The 27,802-nt window shown below is 40.2% G+C and overlaps 2 protein-coding genes across 3 annotated transcripts in view; both read left to right on the forward strand.

Moving 5' to 3' along the window:
* The first annotated feature begins 14,166 nt into the window (after positions 1-14,166).
* Positions 14,167-17,045, forward strand: LOC115830644. The gene is made up of 2 exons (XM_030795088.1): positions 14,167-14,416; positions 14,654-17,045. The coding sequence occupies exons 1-2, from the start codon at positions 14,167-14,169 to the stop codon at positions 15,451-15,453; spliced, it is 1,050 nt and encodes a 349-aa protein (XP_030650948.1). The 3' UTR covers positions 15,454-17,045.
* Positions 14,424-27,802, forward strand: part of OXR1 (oxidation resistance 1) — a 489,542-nt gene continuing 476,163 nt past the window's right edge. For both annotated transcript variants that reach the window (XM_012508055.2, XM_012508063.2), the window contains exon 1: positions 14,424-14,640. The gene's annotated coding sequence lies outside the window, so the exon portion shown is untranslated. The remainder of the gene's footprint in view (positions 14,641-27,802) is intronic.

Raw genomic sequence — 27,802 nt, forward strand, 5'->3', positions numbered from 1 at the left:
TGCAGAAGCTTTTTAGTTTAATTAAGTCTCATCTATTTATCTTTGTTTTTGTTGCATTTGCTTTTGGGGTTTTGGTCATGAAGTCTTTGCCTAAGCCAATGTCCAGAAGGGTTTTTCTCATGTTATCTTCTAGAATCTTCAAGGTTTCAGGTCTTAGATTTAAGTCTTTGATCCATCTTGAGTTGACTTTTGTATAATGTGAGAGATGAGGATCCAGTTTAGTTATCCTACATGTAGCTAGCTAATTATCCCAACATCATTTGTCGAATAGAGTGTCCTTCTCCCACTTTATGTTTTTGTTTGTTTTATAAAGATCAGTTGACTTGAAGTATTTGGCTTTATTTCTCATTCTCTATTCTCTTCCATTGGTCTATGTGCCTATTTTTATACCAGTACAACGGTGTTTTGGTGACTATGGCCTTACAGTATACAGTTTGAAGTTGGGTAAAGTGATTTGTTCCTTTTGTTTAGTCTTGCTTTGGCTATGCAGACTCTTTTTTGGTTCCATATGAATTTTAGGATTGTTTTTTCTAGTTTCGTGAAGAATGATGTTGGCATTTTGATGAGAATTGCATTCAATTTGTAGATTGCTTTTGGCTGTATGGTCATTTTCACAATATTGATTCTTCCCATCCATGAGCATGAAATGTGCTTCCATTTGTTTGTGTCATCTATGATTTCTCTCAGCAGTATTTTGTAGTTTTCCTTATAGAGGTCTTTCACCTACTTGGTAAGGTATATTCCTAACTATTGTATTTTTTTGCAATGATTGCAAAAGTAGTTGATTTCTTGATTTGATTCTCAGTGTGGTCACTGTTGGTGTATAGCAGAGCTACTTATTTGCATTCTGTATCATGAAATTTTGCTGAATTCATTTACCAGTTCTAGGAGCTTTTTGGATGAGTCTTTCAGGTTTTCTAGATACACAATCATATCATCAGCAAACAGCGACATTTTGACTTTCTCTTTACTGATTTGGATGTCCTTTATTTCTTTCTTTTCTGATTGCTCTTGCTAGGACTTCCAGCACAATGTCGACTAGAAGTATTAAAAGTAGGCATCCTTATCTTCTTCCAGTTCTCAGAGGAAATGCCTCAACTATTCTCCATTCAGTATAATGTTGACTGTGGGTTTGTTGTAGATGGCTTTTATTACCTTAAGGTACATCCCTTCTATGTCAATTTTGCTGAGGGTTGTAACCATAAAAGAATGCTGGATTTTTGCAAATGCTTTTTCTGCATCTATTGAGATGAGCATACGATTTTTGTTTTTTAATTCTGTTTATGTGGTATATCACATTTATTGACTTAGGTATGTTAAACCATTCCTGAATCCCTGATATGAAACCCACTTGATCATGGTGGATTATCTTTTTGATATGCTGTTGGATTTGGATGGCTAGTATTCTGTTGAGGATTTTAGTATCCATGTTCATCAGGGTTATTGTTCTGTAGTTTTCTTTTTCTGTTATGTCCTTCCCTGGTTTTGGTATTAGAATGATTTAGGGAGGATTCCCTCTTTCTCTATTTTTTAGGATACTGTCAATAGGATTGGTATCAATTCTTCTTTGAATGTCTGATAGAATTCAGCTGTGAATCTGTCTGATTCTGGATTTTATTTTTTGTTGGCAATTTTTTTTATTACCATTTCAATTTCTTTACTGCTATTGATCTAGTCAGAGATTCTATATATTCCTGGTTTAATGAAGGAGGATTATTTATTTCCAGGAATGTATCCATCTCCCCTAGGTTTTCTAGTTTATGTGCATAAAGGTGTTCAAAGTTGTTGCGGGAAGTCAGGGACCCTGAACGGAGGGACCGGCTGAAGCTATGGCAGAGGGACATAAATTGTGAAGATTTCATGGACATTTATTAGTTCACCAAATTAATACTTTTATAATTTCTTATGCCTGTCTTTACTGCAATCTCTTGAACATAAATTGTGAAGATTTTATGGACATTTATCACTTCCCCAATCAATACTCTTATAATTTCCTATGCTTGTCTTTAATCTCTTAATCTTGTCATCTTTGTAAGCTGAGGATGTATATCACCTCAAGACCCTGTGATGATTGCGGTTGTACTAATTGTTTGTAAAGCATGTGTGTTTGAACAATATCAAATCTGGGCATCCTAAAAGAACAGGATAACAGTGATGTTCAGGGAACAAGGGAGATAACCATAAGGTCTGACTGCCTGCGGGTCCGGGCAGAACAGAGTCATATTTCTCTTCTTGCAAAAGCGAATAGGAGAAATATTGCTGAATTCTTTTTCTCAGCAAGGAATAGCCCTGGGAAAAGAATGCATTCCCAGGGGGAGGTCTCTAAAATGGCTGCTCTGGGAGTGTCTGTCTCATGCAGTTGAAGATAAGGGATGAAATACGCCCTGGTCTCCTGCAGTGCCCTCAGGCTTGCTAGGATTAGGAAATTCCAGCCAGGTAAAATTCTAGTCAGACCAGTTGTCTGCTCTTGAACCCTGTTTCCTGTTAAGATGTTTATCATTGACAATGCGTGCACAGTGGGACATGAAACCTCATTAGTAATTCTAATTTCGCCCTGGCCTAATGACCTTGCTCTGCCCTTGTGCCCTTGTGATCTTTTATTGCCATTTGAAGCACGTGATCTCTGTGACCCACTCCCTATTCATATACCCCTCCCCTTTTGAAATTCCTAATAAAAACTTGCTGGTTTTGCGGGTCAGGTGGGCATCACAGAACCTGCCAATAGGTGATGTCACCCCCAGAGACCCAGCTGTAAAATTTCTCTCTTTTGTACTCTTTCTCTTTATTTCTCAGACCAGCCGACACTTAGGGAAAGTAGAAAATAATCTACATTGAAATATTGGGGGCTGTCCCCCGATACATAGTGGCCTTGAATAATCTTTTGTATTTCTGTGGTATCAATTGTAACATCTCCCATTTCATTTCTAATTGAGCTTATTTGGGTACTTTTCTTGGTTAATCTCACTAAGGGTCTGTCAATTTTATTTATCTGTTCAAAGAACCAGCTTTTCACTCCGTTTATCTTCTGCATTTTTTGTTTATTTGAATTTTATTTAGTTCTGCTCTGATACTCATTATTTATTTTCTTCTTCTGGGTTTGGGTTTGGGTTGGAATTGTTCTTGTTTCTCCAGTTCCATGAGGTGTGACCTTAGATTTTCTATTTGTATTCTTTCAGACTTTTTTGATGTAGGCATTTAATGCTATGAACTTTCCTCTTAGCACTGCTTTTGCTGTATCCCAGAGGTTTTGATAGATTGCTGTCACTGTTATTGTTTGGTTCAAAGAAATTTTTAATTTTTATCTTGATTTCATTGTTGACTCAATGATCATTAAAGAGCAGGTTATTTAATTTCTATGTATTTGCATGATTTTTACGGCTCCTTTTGGAGTTGATTTCCAATTTTATTCCACCGTCATCTGAGAGAGTATTTGGTATATTTTTAATTTTCTTAAATTTACTGAGACTTGTTTTGTGGCATATCTTTTGGCCTATCTTGGAGGTTGTTTTATATGCTAATGAAAATAATGTATATTCTGCAGTTGTTGGGTAGAATGCTTGGTAAATATCTGTTAAATCCATTTGTTGTAGGGTATAGTTTAAGTCCATTATTTCTTTGTTGACTTTCTGTCTTGATGACCCATCTACTGCTGTTAGTGGAGTATTAAAGTCCCTCACTATTATTGTGTTGCCATCTATTTCATTTCTTGGATCGAAAACAATTAGTAATTGCTCTATAAATTTCGGATCTCTAGTGTTAGGTGCATCTATATTTAGGATTTTGATATTTTCCTGCTGGACTAGTCCTTTTATCATTATATAATGTCCTTCTTTGTCTTTTTTAACTGCTGTTCCTTTAACGTTTGTTTTGTCTGATATAAGAATAGCTACTCCTGCTCACTTTTGGTGTCCGTTTGCATGGAATATCTTTTTCCACCCCTTTACCCTAAGTTTATGTGAGTTTTTATGTGTTAGATGAGTCTCCTGAAGACAGCAGAAACTTCGTTGGTGAATTCTGCCTTCCATATCTTTCAAGTGGAGCATTTACATTAAATGTTAGTATTGAGCTATGAGGTACTATTCTATTCACTGTGCTATTTGTTGCCTGAATACCTTGTTTTTTTTTTCATTGTGTTATTGTTATATAGGTTCTATGAGAGTTATGCTTTAAGGAGGTTCATATTTTGGTGTATTTTGAAGATTTGTTTCAAGATTTAGAGCCCTTTTAGCAGTTCTTGTAGTGCTGGCTTGGTAGTGGCAAAATCTCTCAGCATTTGTTTGTCTAGAAAACACCATATCTTTCCTCCATTAATGAAGCTTAGTTTTGCTGCATACAAAATTATTGGCTGAAAATTGTTTAAAGAGGCTAAAAAATAGGATCCCAATCCCTTTTAGCTTGTAAGGTTTCTGCTGAGAAATCTGCTGTTAATCTGATAGGTTTTCCTTTAAAGATTACCTGATGCTTTTGCTCACAGCTCTTAAGAGTCTTTCTTTCATCTTGAATTTAGATAACCTGATGACTATATGCCTAGGCAATGACTTTTTGCAATGATTTTCCCAGGTGTTCTTTGAGCTTCTTGTATTTGGATATCTAGATCTGTACTTGGCTCAGGGAAGTTTTCCTTGATTATTCCCTTAAATATGTTTTCCAAACTTTTAGATTTCTCTTCTTCCCGAGGAACACCAATAATTCTTAGGTTTGGATGTTTAACATAGTCCCAGACTTCTTGAAGGCTTTGTTCTTTTTTTTATTTTTTATTTCTTGTCTTTAATGGGTTTGGTTAATTTGAAAGCCTTGTCTTCGAGCTCTGAAGTTCTTTCTTCTGCTTGTTTGAATCTACTGCTGAGATTTTCTAGTGCATTTTGCATTTCTCTAAGTGTATCTTTGACTTCCAGAAGTTGTGATTGTTTTTTATTTATGCTATCTATTTCAATGAGGAATTTTCCTTTCATATCTTGTATCATGTTTTTGATTTATTTAAGTTGGACTTCACCTTCTCTGGTGCCTACTTGATTAGCTTATTAGTTGACCTTGAATTTTTTATCTGGCAGTTCAGATTTCATCTTGGTTTGGATCCATTGTTGGAGAGCTGGTATGATCTTTTGGGGGTGTTAAAGAACCTTGTTTCCTCATATTACCAGAATTGTTTTTCTGGTTTCTTCTCATTTGGGTAGACTATGTCAGGGGGAGATCTGGGAATCAACAGTTGCTGTTCACATTCTTTTGTCCCATGGAGTGCTCCCTTGGTGTGGTTTATAATTGGGTTTGATTTGGTTTTTAGTTGGTTTCCTGGGACCCAAATTATAGTGGCTGTTTTTGCTCTTCTGGGTCTAGCCACCCAGTGGAGCTACCAGGCTCCAGGGTGGTACTGATAAGTGTCTGCAAAGAGTTCTGTGATGTGACTTACCTTCAAGTCTTGCAGCTGTGGATACCAGCATGTCCTCTGGTGGAGGTAGCAGGGGAGAGCAGTGGATTCTGCGAGAGTCCTTGGTTTTGTTTTTCTTTGGAGCACTGGTTTTGTGTTGGTTGGCCTCCAGCCAGGAAGTGGCACTTTCCAGACACCATCAACTGCAGTCCTATAGGAAGGATGCAAACTTGCCCTAGGAAAACCTGGTTAAGTATTCAGGTTTCTCAGATGGTGGGCAGGGCCATAGAGCTCCCAAAGGATTATGACCTTTGTCTTTTGCTACCAGGGTGAGAAGAGAAATACCACCAGGTGGGGACAGGGATAAGCATGTCTGAGCTCAGCTTTTCCTTGGGTGGGGCTTGTTGCAGCTGCTGTGGGGGATGGTGGTGTGGTTCCCAGCCCAATGGAGTTATATTCCCAGGGGGATTATGGCTGCCTCTGTTGAGTCATAAAGGTCACCAGGGAAGTGGGAGAAGGCTGGCAGTCATACACCTCACCCCACTCCCATGGAGTCGGTAGCCTAAAGGCCAGTCTCACTACTGCCGTGCCCCCTGCCACAACAGCACCAAGTGTATTTCCAGGCAGCCAGTGACCAGGGCTTAGAACTTGCCCCAGACCATGAGCCTCCCCATTGAGAATGCAAGCAGAGTCATCGTTTTTCAGCATCTCAGGGAGCCTGCAGCAGTGATCCAGTTCCTTCAAATGTTCTGTGGATTCTCTCAGCTTTCCTGGTATGTTCCTGCAGTAGTTCTTGGAGCAAAAGTTCACTATGTGAGAATCCACATGCTGCTCTGTCCATTTGAGCAGGAGGTGCAAGCTAGTCCTGCCCCCTCTTCGCCATTTTAATCCAGGTCTGGAATTTAGATGAAGAGTCATCATTCTCTGTTTTGATGGTTTAAGTCAGGTGTATGTTCACCAAAACTAAAGCTATCTCAGTTATATAGATTAAGCAGGACCTGAGAGTAACACTCAGGTTTTTCCATCCTAAGGACCCTATGATATTTTACAGGTGAGTCACACCTTTATGAACCATTAGAGGCCTATCAAATAAATAAAATAGATTGATAATGATATAATGATAATCTATAACGATATCATGACAATCACATCCACCTTGATTCTGGTGATTAAATTGCTCCCTTGGCCTCCTCCACCCTAATAGTCTTTCATTTGCATCAAATCTTAGAAACCACTTAAATATCAGTATCTCCCACCTTTATTCTTGGCAAAAGAGGAAAGTCAATGCAGCACTTGGTGTTTTGGTGAAAGCAGGGTCTCCTAGGCCTTCCCAGAGACCAACAGGGAGTTGTTGAGCCAATCGTCCTGAATAATGCCACTCCAACATCTCCATCTCCATACCTTCTCAGATCCCTGTTATATCACAGCTAGGAATTTTTAACATCTTCATTTATCACATTTCATTGCATATTTTACCCTTACATTAAGACCAGGATTAGTTAACCAAGTGAACAAATTGTTAGAACCTTTTCCAACTGCGAGCACATTAAAGACAGACTCTCTGATGCGTGACCCCACATTAATAAATTATGCTCCTCTTTCTTCCTTGGTTTAGCAAACTTGAATCCATTCACATACACATATTCTAATGCTTCATGCAAATACAATTTAAAAACAGATAAATATTGCTATTCTGTAAGCATGCAGAATTTCCTTTGGGTTGACTTTGTAATATCCCCCTGCTCCCCAACCTCCTCGGGCTGCTGAAATTTTACTCATGTTATAGGCTTAGAGGCCAAGAAAATTGGTAGAAGTGAATGAATGGAAAATACACACAATCTTTCAAGGCAGCTACCTCAGATGAGGTAGCTACAGGTAAAGCAATCAGAAAAAATTGTTTCTGCAGGCATGTAAAGGTCAGCGGAGTTTTGGGATAGTGTGCTAGCCAAAAACTTCTAACTGGTAGAACCTAAATTATAGCTGGGGATCCAGCTACAAGGATGTTTGAGAAACGTGGGCTTTTAGCCATTCAACTTATGCCTACAATAAAACCTCTAGAAAGAGGTCTGAACATATGAGGAGCTAGCCATCTGGACTGTATCTGTCAGGTTGGGTAAAGCACCGAAGTTAGTGCCTGGCACACAGCAAGTGCTCAATAAATGTCTGTACTTATTTTATTAAAAGCATCAGCTTAAGTATCACTTTCTTAGGCCATTTCTGTACTTCTGGACTAGATTAAATTCCCTGGCTATATGCTCCCAAAACTTCTACAGTTTTAAAATTCTTACCTCACTTGTAATTACACTCTGAAACCTCTTTCTTTTATGCTGAAACACAAGTTTCATGAAAGCAGGAACCAAGTGTATCTATCTTTTTAAAAATATATACCACTAGGGTATATGGCTAATAACAGGTGTACAATAAATGATAATGAATTAAAAAGTGGAATTGGTAGAGGCTCTGCCTCATTGTCTTCAGTTGTTTTCCTAATAGTATGTTATTGTGTATTAAAGGAGCAAAACACAAATCCCATGTTACCTGTTTCATTAGTATCTTATTAAACTAATGAAGTACAGGGCTAAGAAAAGTTATTTTAAAAATATATCTAGCTTCTTTCTAGCTACTTGAACTGAAATGTCAACTTAAAATTTCTAAATGGAGTGTTATAACTTATCTTGTATATTACATGTCAAATAGCCTACATCTTGGTCCTCAACTATCCTAATTTCACAGAATTCTAACTAATTTGGTGTATAATGTCTTGATGGCTTTGTTAGATTAATACATTCTTAGGTCAAATTTGTCACGGTTTCAATTCTACTTTTGTTCTTGCAGTTTTGTCTAAGTAATCAGCATTTGTTTTATATGACAGTGTGGTCAATATCAAGGAAAGCCTGAAAAGAATGACAGTTAAACTAAGAACCTGTGTTGGAATCCTGGGTCTTATAATTTACTACAGTTAAGAAAATTACCATATTTTGTCAAATCTACAACATTGTTGACAAATCACCAAGAAAGAAAAGATACATCCCAATTTTATGAAGGTTAACGTGTGGATTATTTTATCTTAGATTGATGAAATACAGTACTTAGTTCTTCGACCTTCAGCTTTTTCATCTATGTTACTTACCAGCTGCAGTCCTGCCTGCTTCACAACTATATTCTTCCATCCTCTTGTCCACTCTCATTCCCTGGGAATGGCTGAAATACCAAGTCTGGACCCCAGGGAACATTTTTCTGCTGGATGCACTTGCCTGCTATTCAGTTAATCTGCTGTGGATGGGCACCTAACCCAAGCTTCTTGGATCATGTTTTTCCCCAGGGATTTCTTTTCCTCTGTATTTTTAAAATATACATTTTTAAATTTTAGAATAATTTTATGTTTTTAGAAAAGTTGTAATAATAATACAGAGAGTTCCTGTAATCCTTCACCCAATTTGCCCCATGGTTAACATCTTACATTTGTCAAAACATTAACATTGGTTAATTACTATTAACATTAAATTGTTACATTACTATTAATTGAACTCCATATTTCACCGATTGTTTTCATTAATGCCCTCTTTCTGTTCCAGGATACAATTCAAGATACCACAGTGGATTTAGCTGGTGTGTCTTTTTAGTCTCTTTTGTTGTATAATAGTTGCTTAGTTTTTGTTTTTTATGACTTTGACAGTTTTAAGGAGTACTGGTCAGGTATTTTGTAGAATGTCTCTCAATTTGGATTTATCTGATATTTTCTCATGATTCAACTGGAGTTGTAGGTTTTTGGAAAGAAATCCACAGAGATGAGGTGCCTTTGTCATTACATCATATTAGATGGTAAATGATAGTCACATGACATCACTGGTGATGTTAAGCCTTCATCACTTGGTTAAGATAGTTTCAGCCAGCATTTTCTGCTGTAAAGTTGCTATTCTTCCTTTTCTACATTCTTTGGAAGCAAGCCACCGAGTTCTTTGGAAATGTCTAAACCAAAGCCAATTGAATAGATCCTGTCCTTATTTAATGAAGGGATCCAAGGACTATACAGGCTGCGAAAAAAGCCTGTCTGCAAGGTGGGAAAATAAACCTGCTGAGATATGGACAGAATCGTGACGGCATTTCCACCTCCTGAGGCTCAGAGAAGCTCCCTGTCTTCTGGAGGTTATATTTCACTCTACTATTGTTCCAGAAAATTTCCCTTCTTACCCACACCAGTTTTGGTTGAATTTCTATATGCCCAACCAAAAATAGGCTAAAATACTATATACCTCATTGGCTTGCTATGAGAATTAAATTAGTAGTACGCAAAGAAGTGCCTACCACAGAAAGAGACATATAGAAGTACCAATAAATGTTGAATATTAATATTAGTTGATGCAGAGTAGTGTTTTGAATCCATTATATTAAAAACATTGTGGAAATAAACTAGTGGTCATAGATTTCTTAGTCATATTTGAGAATTTGAGATCACACATTAAACATACTTGTCATTGTAGCATTGGACTCAAAGAGAAGTGAAATGAGTTGTAGCTTTATCAGGATCTTGCTGCTTCTGCAAGAACTAAGCCATGTTTGTGTTAGATTCAGAGGCAAGAAAAGAGCAGCCTGGTATTTGAAGTACATAATTATCCACATTCTTCTTTCCTGAGGAAAGGGCCATCAGAGCTAAGTCTTTTAGTCAAGAAGCATGTTTGATTCACAAATACTGTGTGATCCTTAATGTCCCATGACTATTATCTAGAATTGTTTCTAGATAATAGTGTTTCAGTGTTTCAGCCTGAAAGTGCAGAGAGAGGGGAGAAATGTGCATTTATATCTTTAGTACATATCATTAATGAATCTGTTGTGACATTTATCTATAGTCATGAAATGAAAAAATAATCTGGGCATAAGTGACTTTGAACTACTCCTATTTAGTTCTCCAAATTTAATTTTTTTCACAACGGGAAAATAGCTATCAAGAAGACAAACTTTTAATAGCTCTTTAATGAAGCTGTCTTGGTATTTCCTTTTCCCTTAAAAAACTCATGTACAAATTGTTTCACATTTCTACCTTGGTTCTGATTTTCTAAAAGCAAATTTGGTATGAAAGAAGTGCAATAGAAAGGCAAGCTAGTGTCCATGTATCTAAAATGGTTTGCCTCTGTGCAATGGAAACAGAATATGCAGAATATGCTCAGTGGTCAGTGCCAATACCTGGAAGTATACCAGATGCTTGGCAGTGTAGCATAGATCTCAGTGAAGGAATTCAAAGTAAGACAAAATAAACGAGAAAAGAAGGGACTATACAGAGGTATCCCTACACAAAATGGTGAAAGAAGTAGTGTATATTGCATGTCAGCCTACCTCCAGCATCAGCTCTCTCCATGTTTCCTTGACTCCTTGAAAGCAGATGACTTAGTGCCCACCTCATGCATTCCCCATTTCAGACTTAAATATTCACTTCCTGTCCTATAATCCCTCAATGCATCAGCAAGCACCTATTTGAGCACTGACGAAGATAAAATACACACAAATATAAATTTGCCATTGTCCCAATCCTCCAGAAACTTGCCGTTTAGAGGGGGAGGAGAAGCAAGTACGTAGACAACTAAAACAAAAGGCAGAGTGGTGTAGAGAGGGACAAAGAACTATAGAGATGAGAACTAGGAGAAGAAAAGAGGAATAATCTGAGGTGTAGGTTAAGATGTGGTCTGTGGGAGGCTGAGACAGGAGAATTATTGGAATCCTGGAGGCAGAGGTTGCAGTGAGCTGAGATAGTGCCACTGCACTTCAGCCTGGGCAACAGAGTGAGACTCCGTTTCAGAGAAAAAAAATAGATGTGTGCTGTGGTGTGACAGAGCTAAGGGAGGAGTTCCTAGAAGACAATGTACAAAGTCATGAGAAGAAGTTCAAGGAAAAGATCCTGGATTTGATAAGTTTAACGTAATTATAGAATGCAGTTTAAATGAGATGACTCATGGATTGCATTGATTTATTCCTAGAATAACAAATATTAAAGGAGGTAACAAATAAATTGCATAAGATAAGTAAAGAGAAAAAAGACAGCCAATTATTCAAATAATTCTAGCATAAGAAATAATACAAAACTATAAGGACAGCAGCGTTTCCCCCTATCTGTTCGTGTTTTGAGACACAATGGGAAAACCCCCACTTTTTATTATCAAATGGTTTACATAATGATCAAGTACATTAGATCAAAACAAAAAACTGGGCTTTAATAATATGGAAAATATCCTTTTCCTGCAGAGACAGATTGGGGACTGAAAGCGTCAGTTGGCTGAGTGGCTCATTAGCTGTCTTTAATGAGTGGCACCACCTTGGAAATAACCAGGGCCCTGAAATAAAGATGAAAAGGCAACAAAGAGGGGACTCTCTGTTACCCTTAGGCAGGCAAATCAAAGCAACTGAGCCTAAAAAGAGATGGGAAAAGTTCACTTCAAAGCATTATTATTATCTTGCTCATTTCTGAATAACTGAAACCAAGGGCCCTCCCAACACACTTGCTGTCCTTTTTTTGTCCGTGGGGAAACAGGCCAGTCTATGAGTTTACTGGATATCCATTATTTCTGTCTTGCAAACATCCCCTATTCCTTCTTTTGCTAACCAAACACTTTTTTCCTTTTTGAGAATCTTTCATCCCCAAGAGGATGCAGGTGGTTGATTGCGTGAGCCAGGAAAGCCAATAAGAGTACACCTTCACAGACTGATCTGCTCAACAGAACAAGAGACTTGATTTCTTTGTAAGGTTACAAAATTCGTCAACTGTGTAGGGCTGACACTATGGACATAATGTGAGGGGAATGAAACCAACACAGGAAGCAACGCTGAAAGCAAGTTAGAGAAAGAGAAAATCATATTCTTCCTAATGTTGTTAAGCCCAGGACAAGCCCTGCTATTTCTAGTACTTCTGAGTTACGCGGGCCAATGCATTTTCTCTGCCTAAGTTAGAATTGCGTCCCTGTCACTTGTTACTTTGAGTCCTCAATGCAGTACGTTTTTGAGCTACACTTTTCTATAGGACACCAAAGAGACTTTGAAATCAAGATCTTCCCTGTTTCATGATTATGGGTAGTGTGCATGCTGTAGCATGGAGATGTTCAGAGTGCCATACCACCTTAAGAATAATTACTGAAAGAGGAAGAATGAAAGCAACCAGGATGAAAATAAAGTTTATTTTTCACCTTCTTTCACCACGGATAGAAAGGACTGATTTGTGTTGATAGTCTAAGAAAATTCACATTTTGATCTCCCAATGAATCACCTATGGAAAATTAGAAACATGATGTCGTTATAAGGTGGCCCTGGTCCCGCAGATGACATTTGCAGCTTCAGTAAAAAAGTAAAAGATCAAACCTTAATTGATTACTTATTTTGGGGTGCACATGGCACTAAATTGCAAGTGGGGATGGAAAGGCGCAGATATCTTAGGAGGGAGGAAATCTTGACCCAAATAGACAAATTCCACTACAGTTCTATGAAAAAATCACATGTACATTACTTAGTAGGGTTAGCAAAGTCTAACTAATTTATAATACTGCAAAAACAAAGTAGCTTTATCACAGAGTCTGAACTGAGATAATTATAAAATACATACCTAGTCTATACATTGCTTGTAGAAGATTCTCAGTAAATTCTTTCTGATAGAATAAAAATGAAACGCTATCAGTTTCAACATAACAGAAAATTTAAGCTGCGAATGCTCGTAATAAATTAGGGGAAAATAATGGAGAACAAAACCCGCAATCGGCTTATCAATCGGCTTATTGTTGACACGCCACGCCACTCAGAATAGTATCTAATTTTCTTGATCCCTTATCTCAGGTAAAGCTATTGACTCGGGGAAATAGGTTATGCGGAAACCATGAAAGTTTCTAGTCTGGCCGACCCTAGGTTCAACACTCTTATTATTCCAGGCAAGCGATGAGCGCCTGTAGCTAAATTTCAACATCCCTGTCTGTCAAATGGGAATAATAATGATTCTGTCATTGGGTGGCTGTTGAGAGGTGAGTGAAACAAGACGGAAATTTGACCCAGGAAATATCTGTACCTCTCACTTTAAAGAACAGAATTAAAAAATAATAATGATCAGAAATTAAAGTAGAATAGAGTGAACACTAATAGCGGGAAATACCTAATTTGCAGGTGAGGTGGCTGAATGGTTCCTACGCTTAAAGTGTTTGCTGGATGCACAGGAGATCTGGGATACATCCCGAACTCGCAACAGGACCAGCTCCTTTCCTCAAGGTTACAGAACAGCGAGGTTCCAGTTCAGGTCTGGGAATCTACCCATCCAGAGTTTGCGCCCTTTTCGTTTTGCAATTTAAAACCGGGTTGGAGGGTGAAGGAGTGAAGGCAGCATGCGGAGAAAGTAAATTACAGTTCAGGTGACAGGAACAAGAAAATCTCCAAGGTCAGGGTGGGTTGTCAACGAATTATGCAAAACACTGCGGAATGAGGAGTCACAAACGCCTTGCAAAGAATTCTGAATTTTAGAAGCTCTTTGCAGAACCTCCTTCAGCCCGCTCCAAGCTGCCTTGGGTCCCTCTCTAGGCTGTCAGACTTCGCCTTCCTTTCCTCCTTGTTTTTCCCAGCAACCAAAGCATCTGAAAAACATTTTTTTCTCCGTAAATCTGAACAAATTTCCTTGTAGCGCAGAAGCTTTTTTATCGCTTTAACAAAACTTTCCTCTGCTTCTCTAGGGAGAACCTAGTATTACAGCTGCCCGACAGGCAGGACCCCGAAATCGGGGCAGCTCTGGCTTAGTCCAGGCTATTCGAGTGGGCGCCTGAACTGGAGGCCCCGTCTCCACCCAGATGGGGATCCTACTGCAGGCAGACGCCTGGCAGGACTCAGCGAGCTCCGGTCCCCAACGCGGTAGCCAGCGCAGAAGCCCGAACCCGAGACAGAGGGACCGCGCGCGGGGAAAGGTGCGCGCTAAGCCAGATTGGCTTCCGCAGGAGCTATTTTTAGCGGTGCGTGGCTCCCCCCGCCCCCGGCGTGGTAGCCTCCGGCTCGCGGCGCCCCGCGGCTCCTCTCGGTCTCCCCCGCCGCTGCCGGCTCTTGGTAGCTTCCACGCGGGCAGGTCCGGAAACTGAGCATGTCTGCAAGCGCTCGGCGGCTCCGGCGGCAGCGGGGGCAGAGCTGGGCTGCGTCAGGCTGAGCCCATTCACCTCGCGGCCGCAGGAGCTCAGCGCCGGCGCCGCGCCGCCCAGCCCCGCCGAGAGGGGCGCACTCGCCGCCGCGAGGCCCGCCGCCGCTCACCGCAGCCCCCTCCTGGCGACCCGCAAGTAAGTTTGTGAGGCTGCTGGGCGTTGGGGCGAGGGCTTGGCGCCCGGGGGAGTCCAGGAGGCATAGCGGGAAGCGCGGCTGGCGCCCAGGAGAGCCGGCTGGCCTCTGCCCCCTGTGCCTGGCGCCTCTCCGAGCCACTTAGCCAATTTGAAAGCGGGTGGCCATTGGGATGCTCGAGCGGGGACGACGGGCAGAGCAGGAGGGCAGAACTAGCTCCAGCGGGGGCCCTGAGGGCGGACTTGGGAAGAAGGAAAGACCGCTCTGCGAGGGAGGGGACTGGGCGGGGAGGCTGGGTTTGGGGCGCGGGAGCCCGGCCAGGGACAGCCGCAGAAGGAAAGTGGGGGTGTCGCCGGGGGATAGAGTGGGAGCAGCGTGAGAGCACAGTGTTGGGGGCGCAGAGTGGAGGGCAAGCGTGTCTTGACCAGAGCGGCAGGAGGATGGGTGGAAAGTGGGGCGCGTGGAAAGCGGATTTGGACGAAAGCAAAGGACGCCGGTGGAAGGGACAGTGTGCTCCGGAGGGAAGAGTGGACTCGGATAATTTGGGGAATCAGTACAAGGTTAGGGGGCACATCATGATGGAGTCAGCCTGGAATCTGTCTCCGGTTAAAGTACGCGAGGCCACATGTTGGGAACTGGCTGGGGAAAAGGATGGATGTAGAAAGTGGCCTGGAGGGCCGACTGGAAAATCGCTGAGGGATTTGGGTGAAGAGAAGGGGAGCTGTGCAGTATCGGGCGGAGGAACTGGGCTGCTGGTAGGGCCTGAAAGGTTCAGGAGAGGGTTGGAGGCTTCCCCGTGCTTCCCCCTTGAATAGTGATTTAGTACTGTTCTGTGAGGTTCACTTTCACCCAGGCTCCTCCTCCGTCTACTACCTGGCTTGGACGCACCTCGGCTCGCTGTAGGCGAGCTTGTAGGAGATTTAAATAGACATCAGGTGGTGGGGAAGGTAGTCGTTTACGGTGGGGGGAGCTGCTCGGGCTTCCCTTAAGTGGTTCCCGGCACGCTCAGGGTGCAGTGTAGGGTATGAATGTGTGTATTGCGAGGGTAGGGTGGGGTAGGGGGAGTGGTGTCAGTTCTAGGCCACAGGAATTCATGGTCTGGCCCCAGAGGTGCGGTGTTTTTGGCCGGGAAGTCAGGCAGAAGTCTGCAGCGTGCAACTCGCGGCGGGGCGTGTGTGTGCGTGTGTGCTCTCGCGTGTGCATGTTTCCGGCCCGGGGTCGCGTGTGTGGCTGCAGCCTGTCTCCATGACAAGAAGATCCAGGGATCTACGGGCGGCACGGGGAAGGGATTAAGGGGAACATGCTTCCCTACGTCTTTTCTGCCTCCTTTTCCCAGGGTAGCATTCTTTGCTTATCCAATGATGCCTCTTTCTAACCTCTCCCTCTCCCCTTACATCCCAAACCTGATGCGGGTCTTCTCTGATTCGGCACTCTAAGGAGGACTCAGCTGCCGGCTGCGACCACCGTGGACTCCCTCTATGGAAGGGAATCCTGGGAGTCCCGGCTGTCAGAGGGGTTCCCAAATCCAAAGGGTCCATCTCCAAGGCGTCACTCCGGGGGTCCGCGGTTCACTCTGCTGCCCCTTGCAGGTGATGCTGTGATTGTTGCCTGCGGGCAGGGAAGCACGATGGCTCCAAAAGGCCAGCGGGGCCGAGAAGCAGGGACAGGGACCAGCATTTAAGGGATCTCTGGCGGGGGCCTCCCTGGAGTTCTCCGCATGTAAATATAGCGGAAAAAGAAAACACTAGGTTACTAGAATAAACACGTCCTAAAATCTCTATGCAAAAACGCCGTTTTGAACAGCAAAGATTTCACCCACCAAAACAAGGAGGCAAGAAGCTTCCACAGTGTGCGGGATCCGAAACAGGACCGGCCCGGCGTTGGGTGAGAGTGGGGGAGGGGTTGTCGGCTTCTCCATCCAGCTTGCCATGTTCTGTCGTCGGTTTCACATTTTCAGAGAAACTTTATCAGATGCAGGAAATGAGGATGAAGGCAACATAGGAAGGATGCAAAGAAGGGAGAGCAAGCACTGTACCTACTGTTTGCTGTCAAAGAGGGCTGGTCTCATAACTAAAAGATCCAGTCCCTGAGATCTTGTGTGCAACCGTCAGAAATAGTTCAGGACATCAAATTGCACAGAGAAGATTCAGATGAAGGGAAACAAGAACTCTGTGGAAAACTGTTGGGGACAGTGGCACGGGTTGTCTTGCAAGGTGATGTCTGTCCCGTGGAGGGACACAAGAGCGAGGACAGCACGGTTCTAATGGCCAGGGCATGTCTTCTTATTCCATGTGACAGTGGCTGGCTGAGTTGCTAGTACGTTTTTGAAATATACCCTTTGAGATATGTTGATTATTCTGGACATCTGTAAGGTGGGAAATTTGAATAAAAAGACTTCTGCTGTCATTCTTGGCTTTTATGGCTACGATTTTTTTTCAGTCATTATTATAAATCATGTGAAGGTAAAATAAATGATCATTTCAGCCATTAATTCTGTTCTGCACAGAATGCTGTTCAAATAAAACATCATCTGATATGTTTGCCTGTGTTGTTTTGTTTGGGGGTCACGGAAGAGGGAAAGTGCCAAATTGATTAGGGTGTCATGAAAAAGCAGAGGTTAGGTCCCGGTAGATCTTATGAGTGTGTGAAGGAAAAGGCTTCATTATAGAATGCTAAATTTAATGTGAGATGAGAGAATCTTTTACTCCCCACCTCCTGCATTTGAAATACAAAGGATTGTACCCTTGGGCTGGTTCCTAGTCCTTAAATGGAAGCCTAACTGGACACTTTTTTTCTGGAGGATTGTTCCCCAAATCCTGGTAAGCTTTAGAAAATAGTCAATGGAATCTTTGTTGCCCTAAGATAAAGTCATTACAAAGAAGAAAAAAAAGAAGAAGAAGAAGAAGAAAGTAAAGGTGGTGAAATGGCTTGAGGAAGCAGAATGAGAAATAGAGATGTCAGTCAAAGTGGAAGAAGATAAATCACTTTCTCTCACTTTAGGGATAGATCTTATTGATAGGCTTAGAGCAGTGATTCTCCACTGGGGGCAGTTTTGCCCCCTAGGGGATACTGACAATGGCTGGAGAAATTTTTGATTGTCACAACTTTGGGGGAGAGGTGCTGCTGGTGTCTGGTGGACCAGGCCAGGGATGCTGCAAACATTCTACAATAAACTGGACAGCCTCCTGCAATTATCCAGCCCAAATGTCAGTAATGCTTAATTTGAGAAACCTGGCTTTCCACAAGATGTGCTTAACGTTAAAAGCAACCCCTTTTAGGATACTTTCAAATATTCCTGCTGGAAGTCCATCTTGAAAATCAAGAGTAGTTAATAAGAGACTTTCTTTGCAAAATGGTCCCATGTTCAAAAACACTTGTTTTAAGGAAATTAAAGACGCTTCCTTTTGGCAGAACTGTTTTTCAGCCTTTAAAAAACAAACAAACAAAAAATCCTCAGACATATTGAGAATTTCTAAAAGGTGAATTATATGCATATGTGCATGTAAGCTAAGTAAACATTGTTTGATAAAACCGAATCAAAACTATTCCGCTATACTAATTTCACTGAACTTGTTTGGTAATTGCTTTTTAAAAGTAATAATCTTAATTTTTAATTAAAAGGAATTTAATTAAAATTACAACTTGTAAGTTCTTTATCAAGTGAGGGATTGAACAATCAGAGAAAAATGTTAGACAAATATTTATTTGAAACCCCCCAAAATATTCCAAAATGAAACCTTAGTATTTATAGGTATCTACATAGGAAGGTAAGAATTTCGTATAATTTTCTCGTTCTGTATTTAATTTCCGTTTGAAATCGACAGCATGGAGCTTATTGAGAAGCATCAAGCCTTTCGATTCTGTAGCACAATACATTGCCTAGAAAGGAGGAACAATACCTTACACTCATAAATGTAATAAGATACTGTTCTAATATCCCCTGCATTCAGGAACTCAGAGCACTTATTAGGTAAAAGCCTTGTCATTAACACAGTGAGGCCTAGTGAAACTAAAATTTGGTCATTGTTTCTACCCCCTCTTCTGTCTCACCATTCCACCCATTTTTGTTACTGGTTTGTTTCAGAATTCATTCCGAAGATATCATCATTAGGGTTGCTTACTTCCTTTCTTGTTCTAATAACCATTCCAATCACCCTTACCTATTACTGTCCCTCAGGGATTTGTGTTGCAGCAGACTTGATACTCCTGCTAAGACTCGGGCACCCAGGAACCGCCCCCCCCAGCCCCGCCCTTTCTCCTGTGCGTACAAACGCAAACAGCTCTTTTCTGCTTCTAGGTGGAATGGGGATTTGTGCCTGTCTTGGAAAAAGGCAGTGGGGAGAGCCTTTGTTTTTCACAAAGGCAACCTCAGTTTCTGTGCTTGTATATTTACTGAATTGGTTTGTTCAATTGCATATTCTTGCTATTAGAGAGGCTTCCTCTTTCCCAAGGGAATAGTGAAAGAACTGAGGAAAACATGATTTCAGTGTAAGCAACACTGGTATTGATAGAATGCCCCTGTCATTGGACTACGTGAAAACCCAATAAATATGATTTGAACCAATGATAATCATATTTGTAAATTCAATAAGCACTTGTAAACTCAGCAGTAGCAGGTTCTGTTCTAGACACTGGGACTCTTGCATTTGCAATACTCAGATATATCTCTAAAAGTCTATCTGTACAAAGAAACATAAGCTGGGCATTCATTTTCATTGGATTTGGAGCAATTGTAGAGATATTTCATGATTCTTGAAAAGACTTCAGAACACAATTGGTGAGATGCAGAAGGCAGAAGAAATCGTTAAGGGGAAAACAGTTACATGGATTTCTGTACAGCCTAGACAAGGAGGAAATGAGAGATTTGAGGTGAAAGGGGTCAATTCTTGTCTCCCTTTTCCTTTCCTTAGCAAATGATTATTGATTTTGTTTGACATCTGAGCAAGGAGAGGTGGTTTCCTTCCCTGCAGATACTTGTTGAATGCATGTGTGCCTTTTTGCACTTCTAATAGCCACAGTGGTAGAAGACAATGGGCTGGCTGGCACTGGTAGTTAGAGGAAGCAGAATTTCAAATCAGTTCTGTTCTAATGGTGTTTGCAGCAAAGGCTCTCACCACACACTTTCAAAGACTGAACATTGTGTGTCACTATTTTGGGGAGATTAATATAAAGGCTACAGAACTGAGCACTTTTGTTATTTTGGGTACTAGGGAATACCTATGCTTTAAAGTATACTTATTTGGAGAAACCATATTTATTTGGGGGAAAAGGAAATATTGATAAGATGGCAGCTCCGTTTACCTAAAAACAAACTTGCTGCTTACTCTGGCATGTCAATTATTGTCCCAGCTGGAAGGAGGGTCATGTGAGAATTTTATCAAACACCTTATGTTGTTCTTGCTGAATTCAGGAGCAACAACACACACACACACACACACACACACACACACACACACACACACAGAGCAAGATTTTGAAATTTATGCTGTAGCAAAGGCAAAGAGAGTATCTTTTTTTAAAATTTCATTTTATCTTATAATTGTTAAAGATAAGTAATAGCAGTGCAGGAAAAAGGCATCCTTGTTTGTGGAAGGTTTTACTTTTGTTTACAAATGCTTATTCGTCTTAAGAAACAAATAGCCTGGAACATTTCCCCAGGCTTTCAGCCTTCTTTATAAATAGTGTGTCTCTTCTATCTCTGGAATATTCATTATGTGGTGTCATTTAGAACCTGAATCCTGGGCTCAGATGGCTGATGTGGTTCCTTCTGATTTTGTGATTCAGAATTGTCTCTATCCTCCTAAAGAAGGTAAAAGAGACACGCTGTTTGTCATTGGGGGCACAGTAATAGGTGCAGGCTGTAGTCTGTTTTACAGAATTACATGGCATATTGCTTGACCTTGGTCTGGGACCCCACTGACCAAAACACTGAACTCAGCCTTCTGGATTATGAAGCCTGATTTTTGCAATTTTGATTTGAACAACAGTGTTTTGACCAGGTTTGACAATCAACTGATGTGTTTGGAAAAGACTGACTAATGAGCCAGAATACTAACTACCCATTTACAAGGAAAGAGGCACAGACATTTAGGGAGGATCAAGAGCTTTGCAGTCAAATCTGGCACTCCTGCTTAGTGGTTTGTGACTTTAGATGAGCTTAACTTTATGTAACTTTTATTTCTTCATCTTTAAAATGAAGATAATTATGAAGTGATTTGCCCGAGGTCAGTAGTCACTCTGCATCATTTCAGCTTAGTTTACAGTTTTCAAAATCTCCATCCAAACCTTCTCCTTCTTAAGAGCATGCTCATTTTCTTGGTTAAATCCATGTTTCTTCTGTTTATTTAAAAATGCTCAAGAACCTATATTTAGCTCAAGAGCTTCTCCTTTCAGTTGTTAGATTCTGTTAGAGGCAAAAAAAAAAGGTAACTGATGGGTCTCTAATTATGTTCAATTCAGGTATTCACCTAAATTGTCAAAAAGATGAAACGCCTTTTTATTTTTTCCTAATTGGGATGAACATAACTAGAGCTTTAGGTAAAGATATCCAAAACCAAACAATACCATATGCATAATGTCTTTCAACTAGGATGCATTTTTTTATGATCAGAAAATTGAAGATTGGCCCTTGCTGATAATTCCGTTATTAAGTTAATAGATGTTTTTATACCAGTTTAGTGTTGTTGCCATTATGGTTTATTGAAGCGTTTCAGATTCAATAAAAATCTGAAAACCTGTTGTATGTTGTTCATTGTAAAATAAATACTGTATGTATTCTTATTTGTAATTTATGGTGACTGATATACATATGATCAATTGGAATAATGAAAGACTTAAAGTTGGAAACCAGAACAGATGGAAAGTTTGAAAGAACATTCTCTTTAGCACCACACAAGTTTGTATTCAAATCTCTATTCCTCAGTTACTAGCTACAAAAAATTGGGCAAATTACTTTCTACCTTACTACTTTTTGAGAATCATATCCACTGGATTATAGGTTGTGATTCCTGTGATGATTCGGTGACATAAGCAAGTAAAGATGCTAGCATGATGTCTGGCATCCTCTTTGTCCTTGTACTCTGCTAATTCCACCACACTTCAGCTGTGCCCTTGCAAGTGATCATTTATGCTTGAATTAGTTCCAACTGTTTTACTCTCAAGACTCATAAAGCCTGATCTCAAGTTTCTTGAGCGAAAAAAAGAGAGACATGATTCATGACTGTGTGAGTGAGTGGAGCCGGGAGCTCTATGTGACTCTAGGCAGGACCTGATTCAGGGCTCACACCATGTGACCAGTTGCACTGCAGTTTCCATTGCAATTTCTTAGCTCCTCTTCCTAAGTCTTGGCTATGTCCTTGACAGGCTTACTCTTCAGGGTTCTAAGATGGCTACCAGAAGCTTTCAGAGCTTCGTGTTCCCAGGTTCAAACCTAGTGAAGAGGACAGTCTCTTCCCGTACCTTTTACAGAGGAAAGAGGAAGCTGCTCTTCCTAGAAATTCCAGCAAATATCCCTGGTCAGGTCAAGAGCCCTCCACCAGTCATAGTGGCTGGAAAGGTGGAATATACTGGTTTAGGAAGTGTGTTTTCCCATAGAAAATTGAGGGATTGCTGTTTGTATGCTGATTGTATGCTAGCACAATAAGAAGCCACCACAGCATTTATGTTACTGTTTGGCCCCAAAGAAAAATGTTAGAGTCATGATTTTATTTCATCTGGGTCATGGTTAAAGTCTAGAGGATTCTTTCTGTACCATTACTGAATATGTGTTTCCAATGATTGATCTGAATTTTCAAGATTAATGACACCAGTGCACATTAGCTCTCTTCCTTCAATCTACATCATTAGACTGGCTGGGTACACACTAGAATTTATGTTTTGCTACAAACAACTGTTTGTTCAAGGAACAAATTAACATATTTTCTTACATTAGATACTAGGTAGTAGAATCACTGTTTTCTGATAAAAGTCAGGAGAAGCTGTTATCATGTAAATTGTTAATCTAACATCCAGTGATTTATTCCTTTGTTCCTGGGTTACCTTACTAACCTCTGGTCCTTTATCTACATACCAAATTACACTTTACAGGAAGGCTACTAAGATTTATGCAACAAACAAGTCTTAGTCTCTACAAACATGGGCAACTAAAAAAAAATTCCAGAAAGGTTAACTTGTTAAATGTTTGTATATTAAAAAAAAATTCTACATCATCCATTAGGGCTGTTGAATGCAGTCTCTTAAATGCAGTCATTTTCTAAGATAAAATGTGATCTTACTTTTTTAATTAATATATTAATGGACTAAGGATGTTTTCTCACATTTATTTTTCACCCTTTGCATAGATCACAGTGACTGGATGTCATACATAACATATTAAGCAGAAGAATGTTAACAGCCATGATAAATGGCTTTGAGTGAAAAATATTTTCTTCTGTTTTCATTCATCCAAATGGCTTAGTCACATAAATAAATGTAAGTGCCTTATTTTAAAATGTCTTAAAATGGGAAAATAAAATCACGTATCTTTGCATTTTTAAAGTTAGTAGCTTTCAGGCTACTATAAAATGTAGTCTACTTGTGGTAAGTATGTCAATGTAGCAATTGGTTTTTCCATATGTAGTTTCCAACATGGGAGGTGGGGGAGATACTCTAGCACAATGCAGTTCGAAAATTAAAAACCACAGAAATGAAGCAGACTTGCATTATCTGTTACATCTATTTAGGTTCTTAAATTCTTAAGAAGACCAAAGAAGTTGAAAGGTGTTCTCTCACATGACTAAAGTATCATTGAAGTGAGATTTTTACCTCTTTGCCAGCATGTTTTTAAATTTCAGATCAGCAGTTACACTGGTGGGTGTATAACAGAGAAAGCATAAAGTCATGTGAATGTTTCAGATACAGTTTTTAATTATCTGAAATATGAAATGAACAACTAAGAAGAAAAAATTACCATTCTGGCATGGTAAAAATATTCTGTAATTTTAAGAAATACCTAGAGAGAGATCATTTTAACATAGCCTTTAAGGCATAGCTGTTGATTATATAATATATTAAGAGTTTTGTGTTTGAGTATCATGCACACATTATGTTTGTCCCTAAATATTATGGGTAAAGTTTTCTTTGGTATTGCAGTTCTTATTTTTGCTAATGGGACTGAAAATAAAAGGTTGTTAGTAGCTTAGTTAGAAACTATGCACTTTTAAAATGTTTTCCATCAACTGCCTCTTCTGACTGAAGCACAGAGAATTGCAAAAACAGTAATAGATACATTATAGATAACTGTACATAGAAAAGCTCTGAGCTAATCATTTAGATTATTCTGTGGAAGGGAATGGAGTAAGGCTGAAATTTCACTGGAACTTACTAATAGTAGTAAGTCCAAATAAGGTAAATCTTAAAACAGAACAAAACTCAAAGTTATGATGTTGTAACTTATCAGAGTTCCTTCACTGACTTAAATGGAAGTGTATTCTATTCAGATTAAGCAGAAAGGAATCCATTGGATGGGTGATGGAGGAGTTTATGGAATTGAAGGAAATTCTGAAGAGCAGGATCTTGGACAGGATAATATCCCAGTGCTGGAATGGATCAGCTCTAGCTATTTTCCATCATTGTGTCACTGTTCTCAAGACTCAGCATTTAGAAAGGACAGAGAGAGAGAGAGACAGAGCTTGGGGGAAGAATAGGCCATTTTGACCAATAGTCCGAAAGCATAATCTATAATCTGTTACTACTGGAAGAGGGGAATAAATGATAATGTGCCTGCTGGGCAGGCACATTAGACTGATGTCCATTCAGGATGCAGAAACTTGCTTTAGTGATCATGAATTACTAGAAAAAGAAAAGGAAACCCAAAACCCTTGAGTGTATTATCTCAACAATGTCTATATGGTAAACAGAAATACTGTTTTCATTTCCTAAGGCTACATAACAAACTACCACGAACTGGGTAGCTTAAAACAACAGAAATGTATTCTCTCACGGTTCTAGAGGCTAGAAGTCTAAAGTTAAGGTGTTGGCACGGCCATTCGGGCTTTGGAGGCTGTATGGGGAGAATCTGCTTCATGCCTTTCTCTTAGCTTCTAGTTTTGCTGGCAGTCCCCGGCATTTGTTGGTTTATAGACTCATCACGCCACCAATCTCCATCTTCATCATCTCATGGCTTTCTCCTCTGTGTCTCTGACTTAAATTCATAGAGACAGAAAGTAGAATGGTGGTTGCAAGGGGATGGGCGATGTGGGCATAGGGAGTCAGTGTTTAATGGGTACAGAGTTTCAGCTTTGAAAGGTGAAAAGACTACTAGAGATAGATGGTGGTGACAGTTGCACAACGGTATGAAGGTACTGGATGTCACTGAAGTGTACACTTAAAAACGGTTCACATGGTAAATGTAATGTCATGTGTATTTTACCACAATTAAAAAAAATTAAACGTAAAAAGTGAAGAAGAAGAAATTAGTGAAAATTTCTAATTCTTAAAAATCAAGTGAGGGCCAGTAGGATAGTTAAGAGTAACTGGGAGCCTCAGACACAAGGGAAATCTGTGCCCATCCACGAGTTCTTTCCCAGGGACCTTTACTTAGTACTTAATCAGAAATTTTGGGGACAGAGAAGTTGACCAGAGAAAGCCCCCTTTGGTTCCACAGGTGTGCAGGTACTGAGACCCTGCCCTTAGGAACATGCACAAAATCCCACGTACCACCCCAGATTTTTCTCTCATGTGAAAAGCCTTACACAACTAGGAGAAGGGCAGAAACTATAGGGCCCAGGGTTCTGCGCTTATCCAAAGCAGAGGTCTGCAAGCCATATAGAGCATAGTTTGGTGCCACATGAAGAGGGAGGGGCAGAAAAGCTGGGGAAAAGCCAGCCCAAGGCCTTGGTCCATGGGGCCTAAGACTAAGGTTGGATTCAGAGAACTCAAAAGCTTACAGCAGCTGCGTTCATAATTGCTCCAAATTGGAAATAACCCAGATGTCTATCAATTGAGGAATGGACAAACAAATTAGAGTCATGGATTCCACAGAATAGAATTTTACTTGGCAATAGAAAGGAATAGAGGGAATTTTATAGACCTCACCACTGTACCAGTGATCACTGAGGATAACCACTGGGGCAGGAGCCATGAAAGTTTCCTGAAAATGTTCGGAAAATGTAAATGTTTGCAAGTAGATTAAGACAGTTATATGCCGGGCGTGGTGGCTCACGCCTGTAATCCCAGGACTGTGGGAGGCTGAAGTGAGTGGAACATGAGTCAGGAATTCGAGACCAGCCTGGCCAAGATGGTGAAATCCCCGTCTTTACTAAAAATACAAAAATTAGCCAGGTGCATTGGCGCACCCTGTAGTCCCAGCTACATGGGAGGCTGAGAGAGGAGAAGCGCTTGAACCTGGGAGGTGGAGGTTGCAGTGAGCAGAGATCGCGCCACTGTACTCTACCGTGGGTGACAGAGCAAGACTCCATCTCAAAAAAAAAAAAAAAAAAAAAAAAGACACTTATATAGAAAGCAGGAGTACTTAGAAGGGCTGATTATAAGGGGAGAATATAAGGCCAGGAATGAGCGACCATAATTTTTTAGTAAGGAAAATATCCTATATACAATCTGATTTTTTTCATTATCATACATAAAATACTACTGATTTATATGCTATATTCTATTTTTAAAACTCAAACCCATTTATCAATATATATACAACTTTCCCCCTACCCCAAACTTATGTCAAGTTAATCATAGAGTCTCCAAGTTTAAATGATTTAAAAAATTAATCTAAAATCTTTCTAAAATAGGTGGTTTTAACCTGTAGCTCACTGACATGGATAGAATTCAGTTAATTCACAAACCTGGACAGAGAAAATGACATCTTTATTGTTACTGACCTCTAATTGGAATTTGGCGTATTCATTAATTATGGGTGTGGGTCACAAACCACATAAGTAATTAGCAGTACCTGTCACTTTGTCACCAATAGAAGTCACAGAGAATATATCACATTACAGTTGTTTGCAGATATTTTGAAAAATCATTTATGCTCATCACAACTTTGAAAATATGATTATTAGACCTGCTGTTAGAACTTTTTTATTTCAAGTATAGTTGACTCGAACAATATGAGAGTTAATGGTGCTGACCTGCCACACAGTTGAAAATCCACATATAACATTCGACCCCTCAAAAACTTAACTACTAATAGCCTACTGTTGACCAGAAGCCTTACCAATAACATAGTTATTGTGTGTGTTATATGTATTATATACTGTATTCTTATAAGAAAGTAAACTAGAGAAAAGAAAATGCTATTAAGAAAATTATAAGGAAGATAACATATGTTTATACATTAAGTGGAAGTGAATAATCATAAAGGTCTTTATCCTTATCCTCTTCACACTGAGTAGGCTGAGAAGGAGGAGAAAGAAGAGGGACTTGTCTTGCTTTCTTGGGGTGGCAGAGATGGAAGAAAATTCACTTATAAATGGGCCCATACAGTTCAAACCTGTGTTGTCCAAGGGTCAACTGTATTAATAAAGAAACACATAGACTGTGTCAGAAATTCATTCTTTTAAAATTTGATAACTGTTTCTCATTGCATTTAGTTTCATTTGAAATCCTATGTATCTCATTTTTAGAATGTATTATAGGTTTTACAAACTCCCAGAGGGATTCATAGAACCAAAAAAGATGAAGAACCTAAAATCTTTCTTTGATTCCTCCCAGTAGTAAGTTCTATTCAGCGTGAACACTGGCTTGGTCCAGAAAGCCAGAACTATTGAGGGTGTTCTGACCACACTTGTCCTTGATCTGCCAGATGTCAGCTATGCAATTCCATAGGAAGCACTGGTTCTAGCAGGTTTCATGCCATTTGCTGAGTTAGCACGTTTCTGAGCATCTGTAGATTCTCTGTGGGCTTTCTAAAGGGCTTTTCCTATGTGGAGCAATGCAGTCTTAGAATTAAGTGCCATGTACAACCCATTATAACCTTTCCTATCAGGAGGCCTAGGTTTTAGACCATGCCATATGCATGACTCTGGATCCCTGGAACCCTAGATGGGGAGAGGCAGCTCTGAGTCTGTTGGGTTCAACCTCATGTGTCTGTGAATTCCAGAAGGACTGATGCCAAACTTCCAGGCCCGTAGATCAGGGATATTTTTCTAAGTTTTAATATAGTTCCCTGGC

This window comes from Nomascus leucogenys, chromosome 16 (assembly GCF_006542625.1).
Source record: "Nomascus leucogenys isolate Asia chromosome 16, Asia_NLE_v1, whole genome shotgun sequence".
NCBI classification, from domain to species: domain Eukaryota; kingdom Metazoa; phylum Chordata; class Mammalia; order Primates; family Hylobatidae; genus Nomascus; species Nomascus leucogenys.

Excerpts from the sequence above, each read along its gene's own strand:
- LOC115830644 (XM_030795088.1), top strand. The coding sequence starts at position 14,167 with ATGGGGATCCTACTGCAGGCAGACGCCTGGCAGGACTCAGCGAGCTCC. Across the intron at positions 14,417-14,653 it reads CCCGCCGCTGCCGGCTCTTG|GCTGCTGGGCGTTGGGGCGA; the intron begins GTAGCTTCCACG and ends TAAGTTTGTGAG.